This window comes from Peromyscus californicus, unplaced genomic scaffold, assembly GCF_007827085.1.
Source record: "Peromyscus californicus insignis strain IS unplaced genomic scaffold, ASM782708v3 Scaffold_22__1_contigs__length_63687245, whole genome shotgun sequence".
In the NCBI taxonomy this organism is placed as follows: Eukaryota; Metazoa; Chordata; class Mammalia; order Rodentia; family Cricetidae; genus Peromyscus; species Peromyscus californicus.
Window position 1 is genome coordinate 59,975,287 of NW_026294525.1, and position 17,094 is coordinate 59,992,380.

At 44.3% G+C, this 17,094-nt stretch overlaps 1 protein-coding gene across 6 annotated transcripts in view; it reads left to right on the forward strand.

Annotated features, from left to right (window-relative positions):
* The window catches only part of Cdk19 (cyclin dependent kinase 19), a 128,718-nt gene extending 118,671 nt beyond the window's left edge, over positions 1-10,047 (forward strand). For all 6 annotated transcript variants that reach the window (XM_052751455.1, XM_052751453.1, XM_052751456.1 and 3 more), the window contains 5 exons: positions 1,589-1,661; positions 2,206-2,303; positions 3,075-3,153; positions 3,758-4,024; positions 5,842-10,047. In XM_052751455.1, the coding sequence (XP_052607415.1) occupies positions 1,589-1,661; positions 2,206-2,303; positions 3,075-3,153; positions 3,758-4,024; positions 5,842-5,970 (646 nt within the window). In that variant the 3' untranslated portion in view covers positions 5,971-10,047. The remainder of the gene's footprint in view (positions 1-1,588; positions 1,662-2,205; positions 2,304-3,074; positions 3,154-3,757; positions 4,025-5,841) is intronic.
* The last annotated feature ends 7,047 nt before the right edge of the window (positions 10,048-17,094 follow it).

Sequence of the window (17,094 nt, forward strand, 5' to 3'; positions counted from 1 at the left end):
TTGTTTGGGTGTTTTGTTTTGTTTTGTTTTTATTTTGTTTTCGGCTCAAATAGTTTAATTAAAGAAAAACAAATCCCTCAGAGGTGTGCACAACCATTTGGGTTTGAGTTAATTCCAGATGTAGTCAAGTTGGAAACTGGAGTAACCATCACAGGCACCTCTGAAGCGTCACCACACTCTTCCTGAATGTCTTTTGCAAACCGCTTGTTAGTAGACAGGAAGAGCTTGAGCAAGCTGAATTCAAAAGTAGCTTTCCGTTTAATGGTTCCGTTCTTTCTCAGCCAGTCAGGTTAGCTGATGGTGTTTAATGCTATTTTTGTTTTCCATATAGACTGAGCTTGGGACTAACCCTAGGTTTGATTCAGCTCATGCTTTTCTTTGTTTAAGGGGAAATCTTGATGATTCTTAAGTTTTGGTTTGTTTTTTGAGACACAGTTTCTCTATGTAGCTCTGGTTGTTCTGGAACTTACTATGTAAACCAGGGTGGCTTCAAACTCAGAGATGCGCCTGCCTCTGCCTCCCAATCGCTGGCATTAAAGGTGTGCGCCACCACCACCCAGCCTCTATTTAAACAATCTTAAGGAGCACCAATTCTCCAAAAATAAATAATAAAAGACAGGGAAATTATCAAAACATTAATAATGGTTTATATATTTATACATGTAGAGTATATTTTTTAATATTTTGAAACTATTTAAAGTTTAAATATTTCATACTTAGGAAATAATATAAAGGTTGTATACTTAGAACAATCAAATGAATGCCTCTCCACTCACCTCTTAACCTAAGAAGTAGAATGTTGCTGAGTGGACTGGCATCTCTGGGCGCCTCCCTCCTTGTCCCCTCTCAGAGGGAAGACTGGACACTCTGAATTTGTGTTTGTAACCCCATGCAGGCATCTCTAACACTCACTTAGTTTGATGGGTCTTCAAGTTGTATGTAAATGGTGTCATTCATCTTCCCTATTCAGTTCACGTATTTGTAACATTTAATTTACTCTGACTAAATTAACAGTTGGTTTACCTAGCATTTAATAGGTGGATATTTGATTGTTTATAGGTTGGAGGTTGGTGGGTTTTGTTGTTGTTTGTTTGTTTGTTTTATATTATAGAAATGCTAGTAAGAATATTCTCGTATGTCCTGATACTCATGTGTGCACGTGTCCCTTAAGCTAGGCCTGGTAACAAAGGCCTATTACTCTCCCTGCTCAGGAGGCTGAGACAGAAGGGTGGGTTCAAGGCCTGTACAGCTTGGTGAGACCTGTCTCTCAGGTAGGGAGATGATGTTCAGCTGTAGAACACTTGCCTTATATGCATGACCTACTCTACTTCAGAAGCAGAAACCAAGCAAGCCGTCTCTTAGACGTGAGTGCACAGCAGAGCAATGGCTGAATTTCAAGCTATTTGTATTTTCAGTTCTAATGGTTATACATGAGCATTCCCAAAGTGACTAGCACTAAAAACTGATATGTAGTGTTTAACAGCTTTCTTTTCCTACTGTGTCAGTGTTAAGTAGTGGGTTTGCACAGAGAACCCGCCTTCGAACGGTCCTTTAGGACTACAAGTCACGTGGGTTCCTATCCTTGCAGGTACGCCAACAGTAGCCTCCTAAAGTACATGGAGAAGCACAAGGTCAAGCCTGACAGCAAGGTGTTCCTCCTGGTAGGTGCTTCTCTCCCCAACTGAAACCTGCTCAGCACAGCGCCTCTCGTCCTGTTTACTGCAGAATTGTCCCAGCTAGTCTTCCTTTTGAAAAGGAGGGGGGGGGGGAGAGGGAGATTGATTAATTAATTGCTGGATGCTTGAGAAATTAAATCTTATTCCATTGAGAATCATTCTTGACTTCTAGTCTTAAATTTCTTAAATGATTCGTATCAGAAAAAAGAAAGAATTTTAAGGGTCCTTAATGGTAATTTCATAAATATGTATGTAGTATACTAATTGTTCAGGGAGCAGTACAAGGTGATGTGAGGGTTAGCAAGATGGTTCAGTGGGTAAGGACATATGTTGTCAAGCCTCGACAACTTGGGTTTTTGATCCCCAATCCCTGGAACCCATGTGGAAAAACTTACTCTAAACACACACACACACGTGCACATTAGTGTGTAAAAGATGTTAATTATGTCAGACATTAATACAAAAGTCAGGTAGGTGACTTGTCAACAACCTTTTCATGGGCTGTCACATTTCTTATTTGTTGCTATAGCTTCAGAAACTCCTTACCATGGATCCAACGAAGAGGATCACCTCAGAGCAGGCTCTGCAGGACCCTTACTTTCAGGAGGACCCCTTGCCCACACTAGAGTACGTACCCTTCCTTCTCTGTGGTCTTTGCTCCATGTTGATGGTGTTGGATGCTGCTGAATGCCAGGGGAGCACAGAGAAAGGGCCACAGCAGCTTCCTAGATGAAAGCCAGAACAGACTCAACTCAGGCACAAGGCAGCAAGATCAGAGGTTAACCAGAGGGCCGGTGCACCTGACCGCCTGCCCACACCTCGCCTTCCAAGCCTGTGCTCCGGGCTTGTAAATACTAGACACCTTTTTTCTCTGGAGGGGACATTGATTTTCATGTTGAAGCAAATGCAAAGACAGTTTCGTTTGGTACTGCTGCAGTAGTGCTGACAAAGTTCTGTGTCATACTGCGAGCCTGCGAGCCACAGTCCAGCAGCAGTCCCACCTCAGCCGTGACGGTGGCAGTCGGCAGGATGGGCAAGTAGTGACTTGTCCCTTCCTTACTTCTTAAGTTAAGATGTTTGGAAGGCGTCCAGCAAACACCAGTCATAGTAAAGAATGGGATGCCAGTTAAGAAAGAAAAAGTACCGGGCTGTGGTGGCGCACGCCTTTAATCCCAGCACTCGGGAGGCAGAGGCAGGCAGATCTCTTGTGAGTTCGAGGCCAGCCTGGGCTACCAAGTGAGTCCCAGGAAGGCGCAAAGCTACACAGCTACACAGAGAAACCCTGTCTCGAAAAACCAAAAAAAAAAAAAAAAAAAGAAAAGAAAGAAAAAGTAAAATTTTAAAGTAAGGTGATAGAATTACAGGTTGTGACATGTGTTTCTTTTTCAATGGTTTTAGTGTGTTTGCTGGCTGCCAGATTCCATACCCCAAAAGAGAATTCCTCAATGAGGATGAACCAGAAGAGAAGGGCGACAAGGTATGAGCTCCGTGCAGCACTGATTTTAGAGCGTAAACGCAGCCAAAGGATAATTGAGGGGCATGATTTGATCTGTGCACTTGCCCACCTTTTATGTAACTTATGTTTATTTTGCTCTTTGTGGGAGTTTGGAGGCTGAAGGTGGTCTTTGAAGTTTAAACTGAGCTTCTGTTTTGTCTTAGGAGCCCATTCTAGTCCCAGTTCTTGCTCATTTTGTCCAGTGTCCTCTCCACCCTGCTATACATTCCTGAGCATCACTCCATCCTTTATGTTAGCCACTCCCCCTGCTCTGTTTTCCAGAGTCCTGACTGAAAAGGCTTTTAGTTGTTTTAAGAAGTGTGATAGTATTTCCCATGTGCCTTGTAAATGTCTGTTGAATTCGGAGATGCTACACCGTCTAAATGAACTTCAGAAACCTTTGCTATTCAGGGCTCACTGTGTTAATCTTTGGGAAGGATGTATTTTGGAGGTTGTCACCCCATGGGACCAGGTTATACCGCAGGGGTGTCACCAGCCACACATGTGTATCAAGTAGTGAAATGAATTTCCCATTCATCTGGCTTCACAGTAAAATTTCAGATCTTTCTCCCCCTTCCCCTAAAAGAATCAGCCACAACAGCAGAACCCGCATCAGCAGGCCACAGCCCCCCCACAGCAGGCTGCAGCCCCGCCACAGGCTCCTCCACCACAGCAGAGCAGCGCCCAAACCAATGGGACTGCAGCGGGAGCCGCGGCCGGTGGGGCTGGTGCCGGAGCAGGGCTGCAGCACAGCCAGGACTCGGGCCTGACCCAGGTGCCTCCAAACAAGAAGCCCCGGATCGGGCCTTCGGGTGCCAGCTCGGGCGGCCCTGTTATGCCATCAGATTATCAGGTACTGCATGACTGCTCCTTTTTGGTATGAATGTATTTTATGAAATAGGATATTGACTTTTAACAAATCCTCTTACAGTTAAATAATTCTTAGCCCCAAAATCTGATATAGAAACTAGATAGTTATGTTTCTGGTGTTCCATGAAAGGGAAGATTTTTTTAATCACATTTCGTGCAACTGTGAGATATTTCCTATTGTGACTTTTTATCATAACACCCCTGGGAGGGAAAAGAAGGAGGCGGAGGCTCCTTAAAGAAATGTCAGTACTCTGTTCGTTCTGACTGCAGATTGGACAAAATCGAGAACGCTGAGAATAGACAGCTTGAGAAAGATTGCTCTTACTGGAGGACATAGTCAGTCAGTAGCCACATAGACACGGGAAATGATAAAGACCAAGAAACAGGTCTCAGAAACAATTGTAGTCACACTAAAATTGTTTTAACGCTAGATAGTACTTTTTGGTGTTCAGACCAAAAGGAAATTGCAGCTGTAGCGCTAGTTAAGGAAACTAAAGGGAAAAGACTTTGCTCACATCTGATTCTAGGATTTGTAAGGAGTGAGCTACCTCTAGGTTTGTTTATCACACTCTTCAAAATAAGCCATTTTTAACATTGTCCTAAAAAGAGTGCCATATTTTGTTTTCTTGTATTCGATTTTGAGTTACTTTTACCTTGTTGTATTCATATTGAACTGTTCTGTGAGGAGATGCTGCCCTTTTAGTTCCCATGTGTGGGGTTTTAGGCTGTTTTAATATAAGCAAGTATGATTAATACATCAAAAAGAGGAGCACAGTGTGGTGGCCAGCCCCGGAATCTCAGCACTCGAGAAACTGAGGCAGGTGGATTGTTGAGAGTTCCAGGGCCAGCCTGGCCTACATAGTGAGTTCTAGGCCAGCCCTGCCTTACACACACACACACACACACACACACACACACACACACCCCAAAAGAGAGGGATGTGCATTTTTTCCCTATTGAAAAAGAGAATAAGCCGGGCGGTGGTGGCGCACGCCTTTAATCCCAGCACTCGGGAGGCAGAGCCAGGTGGATCTCTGAGTTTGAGGCCAGCCTGGGCTACCAAGTGAGTTCCAGGAAAGGCGCAAAGCTACACAGAGAAACCCTGTCTCGAAAAACCAAAAAAAAAAAAAAAAAAAAAGAAAGAAAGAAAAAGAAAAAGAGAATATTGTCATTAACAAAAGTTGTTTTAGCACAAGGTTTAGCCTAGGCTGAAAGCTACTGTCTGCTGTCTCTTGAGGCCAGTCATGTAAGCAAATTGCTTTCTTTACTTTTTAGATGGGAAATAAGATTTCTTGGTGAGAAAGTTCCATTTTGAATATCACCTGAAGTTTACAACCCCTATCCCCAGCTGGTCCGCCCTGTCAGCCTTCTTGTTCCCTCACTGGCAGGCTCCCAGTGTCCCTCGTTCGTGCTCTGAAAACTCTGCCTTAAAAGAATGGTTTCCTAGTCACCGCTAGTTATGAAAGTGAGGATTATCAGTATGCACTTATATCTTATGGATGTCACTTTTTCCAGTTACCAAATTGTTTTGTTGTCAAATCTTAGTCATGGAAAAGGCAAAATCCCTCTGCCTTTCTTTACCAGTATAGCTCACCCTCCCCACTGCCCAGCCAAATCCAGTGCCAACCAGGGTGGTCACAGTTAAGCAGGCTGCTATTTCAGATGAGCAGAACATGTCAACTGCTGTGGAGCTGGGCCAGGAGCCTCATGCTGAACGTAGCTGATATCTCTGCCCTACTGTGATTGGCACCTTGAGCCCCTCTCTGTGGTCAGTAAACCCCCTTTCCTGTTTTTTTCTAGCACTCCAGTTCTCGCCTGAATTACCAAAGCAGCGTTCAGGGGTCTTCCCAGTCCCAGAGCACACTAGGCTACGCTTCATCTCAACAGAGTACACAGTACCACCCATCTCACCAGGCCCACCGGTACTGACCCACTGCCCTCTGCTCGGCCCAGGACAGCGCAGCACGGACTGCAGCAGGGCTGTGTCTGCATTGTGAAGAACCCAGAAGGAAGACTGTGACGCCATGCAAAACTCAGCACTTGAGAGGAAACCACCTCCGCGTACTGAGTGTCTGAAGGACTAATATCTCTTCTTGGCTGGCTTAAAGAAGATTCTTGTGAAGTGTCCCCAGCCCTCCTCCCTGCATGACTTCCCCGGTGACCCCCCTGATGGAGCCTCCATCTCCCCCAGCACTTCTGTGCCCTTCGGCAGTCTCTGGAGGAGTTTCTGGTGCACCTTTCTCACGCTGTAGCAATCATTGTAATTTATCTTTTCTTAGGACTTCGACGTTTCAGGAACAGGGTTCCGTGGTGTATAGTTTTATACTTCATGAACTGATGGAGCAACACCAGGCGAACGCACCTTTGAAAGCACTACACAGTCTTCACAGACTAACTGCTTTGCTCTTGGAAGTCTTAAAAAGAAACTGTTACTGTCCCAAAGTACTGTACTTTACGTTTTTATTTATCTCTTTCAGGGAAGGTCTAGTAAAAGACAAGTGTGGGGCAGAGGGTACCCACAACCAAAAACGGCGTCGATCTTTGCAGCTGCCATGCCTATGCTATGAAGAACTGAAGTAGTTGGTGGTTTTTATATAATCGTTCATGTGGAACTTAGTTCCCAGAATCATCATATTCTGAATAATATTCAGTAATTAAAATTTATAATTTTAACCTTCATGTAGCTAAGTCTACTTTAAAAGGGGTTTCAAGAGCTTTGATGGAATCCGGTCCTTTGGGACCCACCTGGGAAGTCTGAAGAGACAGTTAACTGCACTAGGACTTCACAGAGGAGTCATGCGATCAAAGGCGAGTCTTCCCCGGAAGGAAAAGCTTTTTCCGTGTGTACCGCTGGAGGCGCCGGCTGCTCCACAGGAGCCGTTGGCTTCTTCATCCTCTCCACATCTGGGGCAGCATGAGTGACTTTCTTACATAATCAAGGATACTCCAATCGAAGCCTGTTAATTCACCCGCAGTGTTTTCCATTTGTATTTACATTAGGCATAGAGTGACTATTTTTAAAGCATGTTAAAATTTTAGGTTTTATTCATGTTCAAAGTATGTATTATGTATGCATAATTTTGCTGTTGTTACTGAGACTTAACGCTGTCAAGAATCTTTTCTATTGCACTGAATGCTTTCTTTTGCCCCTAGGAGAAAACTTAATAATTGTGCCTAAAAACTATGGGCAGATAGTGTAAAGTAGATGAGGTGAATATTTGCATTTCCATGATCTACGAATTAGAGGGGAGTTCTTTTTTAGCTACTTTTAAGGAATCCCTCCCCGTCCAGAGTCAAGAGGAAATGTACAGGCTTAGCGCTCCCACTGCAGTGCGGGGGCGAGACCACCCCTGTCTGATGTTGCCAGCAGCACCAGCCTCGTTCTCAGTTTTTCTTGAGCTAGAAAAAATAGCCACTTGTTGTATATGCAAACTCTGTGCATTTTTAAAAACTATTCTTGTGAACTTATCTACCTGGTTATGATACTCTGGGGTCCATATTCAAGGAAAATAAGATTTTAGAAGCCAGTATACATTTTGCACTATTGATGTGATACTGTAGCCAGCCAGGACCATACTGATTTCTGCATAATAATGCTTATAAATAGTAATAAAGGTTGCATAGTGACATGCATACCAAGACTGAGGAGGAAGTATTGACATGCTCACTGGAGGAATTTCTGACTGGCTCCATGGATTTTTATCCCTTATATTTTTAAAAATAAGAATCAACCTCCTGCATAATGTAGCTACCTACATAAAGTTCCGTCTTGTGCCCTGGAGCCTCTGTCCAGGGCCACTGCTCCCTTACCCCAGGCTCAATGCTCTGCTGGGTAGGAAAACAAAGAACAAGACACATTCCTTGTTACAGCCGATCCAGTGACAATAAGCTCATGTAGGATGTCTTATGCCATGTGATTGACTTACAGATGTCATGATATGAAGGTCCTTTTGTTTACTTCCAAACCCGCTTGGAGAACTATGCTTCTGAATTTTATAGTAAACAGTGTTATCGGGAGCAGGTATGTGGCTGACCACTTGAGGAGAAAGCCAGTGATTAACTGTCACAAAAGGCATCTATGCATATTTGAAATGTTCACAGCAGCCTTCCGCAGCAATTGGGTGGCCTTGTGGACAGAGCACATTCTACCAAGTGGTTATAGGAAATCACCATGAAAATAGAAGCTCTGTTCTTGCCCTCGAGTGATCTCACGTTTGATAAAAGACATTAGCCCCAGTCTGCGGATGAAACAAAATACCCACAGTTCTTTGTACGCAAACTGGATACACGATTCCGGCAGTATGCACCTGTACATTCACAGGACTGTCCTGGTAAATCTGACAGATACAGGGGATTTTGTCGGTTGCTTGTGGTATAATGTTTTCCAGGACATAAACGGAAAACTCCCTTCCATACGCAGCTGGGTTCCACGTCACTGCACTGGTTCTGGGCCTCTGCTTTCTCTTCTTGCCTCAGGGTTGGCGATGCATACCTGTGCCCAGTGATCCTAGAAGTGATTCTTGTTCATCACTTCCTTTCTTTGTAAAGGAAGCTAAGCCTTTCACATACATTAAGGCCATAGTCCATGGGGTGGGGCCTCTAGTGGGACCTGCGAATCTTCTTAAGGGTAGAATTTACCTTTGTGAGCCTCAAATGATTACATTCCTCTTTGAACATTTATTAGATACTATTTTGTCCTCTAGGGACACGTAGGCATCCTCCAACTTATGAGAACCTCGGAGTCTAGGGAGGTATTGAAGGATTGAGTTGACAGGTCTCTGTTCTTTATATTAAAAGTCACTTTTAGGGGTAGCTTTGTGGCGAGGTGTTTGGGGAAAAGGATTCAGGAGTTTGGGACAGACTAGCTTAAAGTAAGGTAGCTTGGGGCTGGGGTGGTAACATGAGGCTGAAACAATCCTTTTGGTGAAGTAAACCGTGAAGGGAGATGCAGAAATCAAGGACATGTCTATTTTTATATCTGTGCTTTTGAGACTTTAGAACTTATAATTCTGACATTCTGCACTATTTCACTCTAACATGAACTAATACCTTGAAGACAGGAAGGGATAATGTCCACGTGCATTCACGTTCACTGCCTCATGCCTGGTGCAACAACTTGCTAGTTGTTCTCTGTGCCTCGGAAATGATGCTCTTTTGTCGCTAAAGGGAAAAGGAACTGGAGAGTAAGGCTTGCAGCCTGCTTGGCTTTTGAGTTAATGTGTAGCTGTAGCTCCACTGAGGAGGACTTGCATGGAAGCTGTGGCTCAAGCTCAGTGCTGCTCCCCAGGAGATGGAGAACGCAGTGGATGGCCATGGGGCTTAATGGAGGCTTGAAGGAGTCAATACAAGTAATAATTTTATATCAAATGTAGCAGTTTAGGTCCCCATAATCATCAAGAATAGTCATAAATATCCTAACCCCAAAGGTCAGTGTTTGAGGACTTTGAAAAGTGCGTTGTCCCCAAGGAGGTGCTTATTCCTCTGAAGCTGTCGCCGAGAGGGAGTGACGCGTATGTGTTATACGGGAAATACCTAATGCACTGTTATCACCTATCGTGAGTAAATTAATACTATTTAATTTTTTTAAAGCTTTGTCTGGGCAGACACTAAAAGCATTATACAAAGCCAGGACCGAGGTGTCCTTTTTAATAACAGCCGAAAGTACTTTTTATATATGTTATACAGTGTGTCCTTTGTAAACTAGTTTGTATTCCTGGTAATTCCCATTTGTGAAGTGTCCTGTCTGTCCTTTTCTGTCACTTTCTGCACGCACCCCTCTGTATGACGTAGATATTGCCATGGCTCTCCCTGCTCTGCTGTGATGTGTATACTCCAAGCCCGCTGCCCTCGGTAACCCATTCTGGGGATGCAGAGTGTGCTGACTCTTCAGAACTGAGGGCTTCCGCTCTGGAGTTATCCAGCCATCCTTCTCAAAGTGACTGTTCCAGCTACGATAAGTTACATGTATTTTATATTCTTGGTTGAAATAAAATTTAATTGACTTTGTTTCTGTGCGGTTTATTTGAGATGTAGAGAAATATTTTTAAATTTAAAAGTATTGCACACATGTGCACACGTGCATAGGCAGAATAGTGCACGTATGGAGGGCTGTGTTAGGTTCCTATTTCTGTGATGAAATAAATACCCTGACCAAAAGCAACTCGGCGAGGAAGATGTTTATGTCATCCGACAGCTTGTAGTCAAGGCAGGAGCTAAGGCAGAGGCCGTGGAGAACTGCTGCTTAATGACTTGCTCAGCCTGCTTTGTTGTAGAACCCAGCCCCGCCAGCCCAGGGGTGGCAGAGCCCATATCATTCATCGGTCACAGAAAATGTGTCCTACAAGCTTGCCCACAGGCCAGTCTGGTGGAGGCCCTTTCTCAATTGGAGGTTCCCTCTTCCCAAGTGACTGGCCTCTGTCAAGTTTACATAAAGCCAGCCAGCCCAAGGCCAGAGCACAGGGAGGACTTCCTTCTCTTCTACCACGTGAGTTCCAGGATCCAGCCTAGCCATCAGGCTCCAAGGGGAGTGCCTTGGCCTGCTGCCCTCTTTCACTGGTCCCCAGAGAACTCTTATAAGCCTGGTTTTTATTTGTTTGAGTCAGGGTCTTACTTTGTAGCTCTGGCTGTCCTGGAACTTGCTATGTAGACCATCCTGGCCTAGAACTCAAAGATTCCCCTGCCTCTGCCTCCCGAGTGCTGGAATTACAGATGTGTGCCGCCACCACCCAGCTGCAGCATGCTCTCTTATTCAGGGCAGTTATGTCACAAACCCAAATGGGGCTTGCAGATAACTCAAAAGTAAATTACAGCTTTCTAAACACCTCTGAAGAGAAATGTCTAGGTATTTTATAAAGAAAACAACATTTTTGTGAATGGAGTTGGGCAGCAAGATTCTCCTTTTGAAAGGGTGTTGTGTTGGACATGGCTGCCCATGGAGTCTAGCTTCTGAGGTCACTGCAGTAGTCCAAGGCATCATGGAGTGAAGAATGTTTTAAGTAACTTAAATATAAAGCTTCTCTTTCTTTGTAAAATAGACACTATGCATCCAACTTGGCCGTTTTCCTATAGGCATTGAGTGTGCATTCGGCTCTGTCTTAGAGTTGCTCGTGCTGTGATAAAACACTGACCAAAAGCACCTTGGGGAGGAAAGGATGTATTTGACTTATATATTCTGGGTCACCGTCTACTGAGGAAGCCAAAGCAGGAACTGAAATAAGGCAGGGAGCTGGAGGCAGGAGCTGATGGAGAGGCCGTGGAGGAGTGCTGCTTACTGTCTTGCTCAGCCCATTTTCTTACAGCCCCTAGGACTACCTGCCCAGGGGTGGCACCACCCACAGGTATCTGGGCCCTCCCACATAAATCATCAATTAAGAAAATGCCTGGTTAGTTAGGGTTTCTGTTGCTGTGAAGAGACATCATGACCATGGCAACTCTTACAAGAAAAACATTTGAGGTGGCTTGCTTACAGTTTCAGAGGTTCAGTATATTATCATGGTGGGATACATGGTGGCATGTAGACAGACATGATGACCAAGCTACATCTGGGTCAGAAAGCAACAGGAAGTCAACTGACACACTGGGTGCTGTGTTTAGCATAGGAAACCTCAAAGCCCGCCCCCACAGTGGCACACTTCCTCCAACAAGGCCACACCTCCTAATAATGCCACTCCCTATGAGCTTATGGAGGCCAATTACATTCCAACTACCACAATGCCCCACAAGCCGATCTGGTGAGGGCATTTTCTCAATTGAGGTTCCCTCTTTCCAAATGACTCCAGCTTGTGTCAAGTTGACATGCAACCAACACAGGTCCTGCGCTGCTTGGAGGATAGATCTTTCCTTGGAAAATGTGTTTGCTCACGATCCTTTCTCAGAACCACCTGGGTAAAAGAACATGGACTGAGTAGACTACCCTTAACACTCTTAGGTAACAACTGGAACATCATATCCCTAGCAGACTCAGTTACTTAGTCACTGCCCCAAGGTTTCAGGTACTTAAAACCGACACGGTACACACCCAACACAAAGTAGGTATTGCATGTGGCCAGTCAGTAGCATCATTTGTCTGCTTGCATTGAAATCCTGGGCCGTATACTATGCCAAGTTTGTATGCGGACAATAGTGAATGGTTTTGACGGGTGGAAGCAGTTTAGAGATCGCTGATTGTGGGGTACACACTGTTGTGGCCTCCACCGTCACTCTATGCTTCTTCCTCTTTGCTGTCTGAAGCATTTGCTCACTCTGCCCAGGGGGACCATGCCTTCGAAGGAAGGCTGGGCCTCTTGCAGCAAAAGAGGATGGGTATTGGTTGGTCAAAAGGAAAGCAATGGCTTTGTTCTTGGCAAAGTTACTGATTGAAGCATGGACGTGTAACATACCAGCCAGAATAATCGGAGGCAAAGGCTTCTGGGAGGCAGTTTCTAGAAGGATTTGCTTTGAGTTTAAGATTAACACAGCAACATTCCCTTTCTACCTCTAGACGTTTATGAGTGAGAAGCTGTGACAGCCGTATGGGGACCAGGAAGGGAGCCGGCCTCACAGAACAAGCTGTGAGGACCAGAGAGAACAATTAAAAAAAAAAAAAAAAAAAAGCAGTAACTTAAAAAAAATAACATGAGATCAGGAAATTAACCGGCCCTGAGGCTGCCCGACTCTGAGCTGCTTTTCTGAAAGATTGGGATTTCTTTTTTCAAACTCGAATTTTCCTTGCACTTTTTGCTGTCAGTTAAAATCTCCAGCTCTGAGGGGTTCATCTTATTTAGTGCTAAGACCACAGGACCCTCCCTTGCAGCAGCATCGTGTCTGGAATATTTGTTGTCTGAAAGCCTTGGCAGATTACAGTGAGTGAGTGTCTCTTCCCGTATTCCAAGCTCTGAGACCTCTATATTGAAATGAATGACTCTAATATTAGCATTTTTAGCATCTCTAAATTAGAAAAATTAAACATTTATTCCTTAGCAGCAGTGACAGGCTATGATGATAAACAGTACTCAGTGCTCTAACAATAAAATCCCTCGTGCCTCAGGGCATGCACAACAGCCCTGGGCCTCTCCACGTTTTCTGTGCGGGTGTCATGGTGTCAGGGCTGGGGCTCTTCTTTTTTTATTCAATAGCTTGCAGCAATCCCCTCCCCCTCTGCAAGGCACTAGAAGAGGGTCTCACCCTCTGTCTTCCAAGTCCTGGGCTCTGAAAGTACTATGAAAGCTTTTCCACATGACCTCCCTCCATGACTCAGCCTCCACAGAGCACCTTTTGTAATGGTCCGTGAGAGATGTCTGCTTCGATGCACCTGGTTTAACATGTAGTTGTGTGTATGCTCTGTGTCTTTCTTTTTTTTTTTTTTTTTTTTGGTTTTTCGAGACAGGGTTTCTCTGTGTAGCTTTGCGCCTTTCCTGGATCTCGCTCTGTAGACCAGGCTGGCCTCGAACTCACAGAGATCCACCTGCCTCTGCCTCCTGAGTGCTGGGATTAAAGGCGTGCGCCACCACCGCCCGGCTATTTTTTTTTTTTTTTTGGATCTTTCTTTTATTAGTTTGCATTTTATCTGCCTCTACTCACTCCCCTGCCGAGTGAATAAAAGTCGTCAAGGGAAGGTAGCTGATTGGGCTAGGGAGACAGCTCGGTGGCTAGGAATGCTTGCTTTGCAAATGTGAGCATCTGAGTTCAGATCCCGAGCACACGTGTAAAAAGCCAGGCATGTCTCCATATGTACTCGAAATCCACGAGAGTCTGTTTAAGAGGTGTCAGGGATGTATTAAGACATGAAATGGAGAAATACACTCACGAACACAGGATATGGTAAATCCAGTTGCAGAGTCCTTGGAAAGCTGAGGACCAATCACATGCTGCTTCACACCACCTGACCTGCCTGGTCTTCACCACCCTCTGGGGTCATGTACGCAGACAGAAAGCCACACCCTAGGGTTTGTACTCCAAAAGCCACTGGCAGAATGAATTCCCACAACACTTCCCCCTTTTTTTTTAAAATAAGGTTCTAAACTTAATACAAAACTATATACAATAAGAACAGTTATCAAGTATTATCCAGGAGAAAAAAAAGGTGATAATATAACCTATCCTGAAGGATCTAAATCTTGATCCTGGCATGCTCTTAGCTAAGATAAGAGAGTATTGTAACTCTAATTATCTAGGCTTCAACCCTATCAAAGACTTGAGAAGGAAAATAATATTACCTGAGCAAGTAGGAAGTGCAAGCAAGCAACTTCTGAAACATGCAAGGAACTTCTGAAACATAGCAGACTGCCTGGACAGTCACCCAATGTTTCTCTCTGCAGTGTTGGGGCATCCACTTTTGGCTACAGGCCTAGAATATCTGGCAGACCATTTTCAGAAACAGGAAAATTTGAAAGACTGTCCTACCCTGTCTTGGCAAGGTGCAGCAGTCACTTTTCCCTGTGTCCTGCTCGTCTGAGTTGGACAGCGTCCTTACTGTCAGCAGTCGAGGCAAGGGCAGTTCTTTGCCCAGCAGGCCATTTATGCAAAGGAGAAGAGAAATTATATCAGGAGTGTCGTTGATGCCCAACATCCCCTTGGGAGTAGATTGGTGCTGCCAGGAGCAATCCTGTCTCAGGTCAACAGAATTCTAAGTTATTGAAACATTTAAATGCCATATTCTCTAGGTCTGTGAAGTGTTTGAAGATGATCTGTCTGTCTGTCATATATCTCGGTATATCTAGAAAACCTAACTAACATGATTATAAGTATGACAAGTATGGGTGACTGTTGACCTGTAATTCTTATTATCTACCTAAATAGCTTAAAGACTAAGGCTTCACATTATAAAAAGTCTGTAAACAGATATTCAGTATAAGGAGAATGACCTCGAATTTGTGACAATATACAAAAAAAATATCTCAATCAGAGATAGAAATATATAGTGCAATATGACAACAATATCCTTAATTTGTGTCAATATACAAAATATCCTAAACAGAAGTAGAACAAACATACAGTATGACAAATATAATTTTACATTTGTATCAATATATAAAAATATTTTAAACAGCAGTAGGAAGGTATGTACAATATGACAAATATAGTTTTGTATTTGTATCAATATACAAATTATCTTAAACAGGAATATAAAAATAATTTCGCACTTGTATCAATATGCAAGAATCCATACTAATGCAAATTATCCAAACTGAGAGTTACCAAACATATGCCTGTAACTCCCAGTATTGGGGGACAGAGAGGTAGATTCGGGATACTGCCTAACCCAAAGAAAGAACCTTGAGTTCTGTGAGAGACTGTGTCTCAAGGCAATGGGGGAAAGCAGTAGGGGAATATTCCATGTTCTCCTCAGGCCTCTGCACTTTCGTGTGCACGCACCATACATAGGCTGTTGTGGGGTTGAAAGAGAAACTCCTAAGAGGCCTGACTAAGTTGAATGGAGTCTTACTCCCACTGCAGAGACTGTCCCAAAGCAGATTAGCGTCCTCCACCTCCAGGTGGTTTGAGTTTTTGAGGGCAAAAAATGCAATTGTGACGTAGACCGGAAGGCAGCTCTGGGGAGATAACCATCCAATGATCAGGCACTTAGCCTTTGGCTCAGGGCCACATTGTGTAGGAATTTAAGGCTGCTCAAGAGACCGGTTTACCTTAGGAATTTAGGGCTGGTCTGAAAACAGTTTTAACCAAGATAGTCTTAGCATTTAAAGTATTCTCAGGAATATGAATACTTTCATGAGATGGCACAACTAGAGTTCACTAGCCCACTACAAAACCACATGCACCACACGCACAGAAGGTGAACTTGGTTAGAATATTGTCTAGGCCAACAGTCTGTAAGCCTGCCCTAGACTCACACCCCTTTCTATAGTAAATTGTAACAGGCATGTAGAAGCTGCTTTTGTTAAAAATCATGGACTCAGGGGCTGGAGAGATGGCTCAGGGGTTAAGAGCACTGACTGCTCTTCCGGAGGTCCTGAGTTCAATTCCCAGCACCCACATGGTGGCTCACAGCCATCTATAATGAGATCCAGCACCCTCTTCTGCCGAACACTGTATACATAATACATAAATCTTTAAAAAATATATATACATAACTTTAGGGTTGGGGATTTAGCTCAGTGGTAGAGCACTTGCCTAGCAAGCACAAGGCCCTGGGTTCGGTCCTCAGCTCCAAAAAATAAAATAAAATAAAAATAAAAATTCATGGACTCTTGAGTATACAAGGTAACAGGAAGCAGGATCAAAGCATAGAATAGTGACCTTTTAAGTCTGTACCCTTGATTTTGGCACAGACTCCTGCCTGATATTCCTACTAGGAGTATCTGTCTAACCTGTCTCATGCTCCTTGAGGCCATAGGTACAGGGATAAGTCACTGTCTTTGTCCCCTTGAGTCCGATTCCAGTAACAGCAGGACAAACCACCTTTCACACCACCACCCCCGGCCCCCTCACCGTGAGATGATAATTACTGTTTATGATGGCGAGGCTATCATCTGGGGCAGAGGATTTTATAGGAACCAGACTGGCCTCTTGGGAGGTGACAGCCCAGGTCAGCAATTTATAGAACTACCTTGCAGTATAGAAAGAAAAAAAGTCATGAGCCATTTAGGAAAACTCTTCAATGTGGGGCCCAGTCTGTGCGTTTTAGCATGCCCAGAAGTACTGACCCCCACCCACTCTAGGCTGGCAGTATACCCCACCGTTAGTTAGCCCCTTAAGTCCCACAGACTTCTAGAAGGTTCTTAGAGACCTTTACTAGGCATTTTCCTGGGAATCTTTGGCTCCTCACTTCGGCCTAGAATGAACTAACCAGTGTGCAGTCAAACATCTACACCTTCATGTTGTGTGTGTCCTCTTTATTTTGGGTCAGTTATCAGCTTAACTCTCTACATCCTCGTTAATCACTCAAGAGGCCTCTGTCCAAACCCAGTTGCTGCTTAACCTACTCCATCGTGCTTTGAGGCCGAAGGCACAGAGGGCAAACCTTCCCACTGTCTGCCTCTGCAGTCTCCCATCCCAGATCCCCGAGGATGTGGGAAGGTCTCGACTGGTGTCCTGAACCTGCCGTCCCTTGGAGTC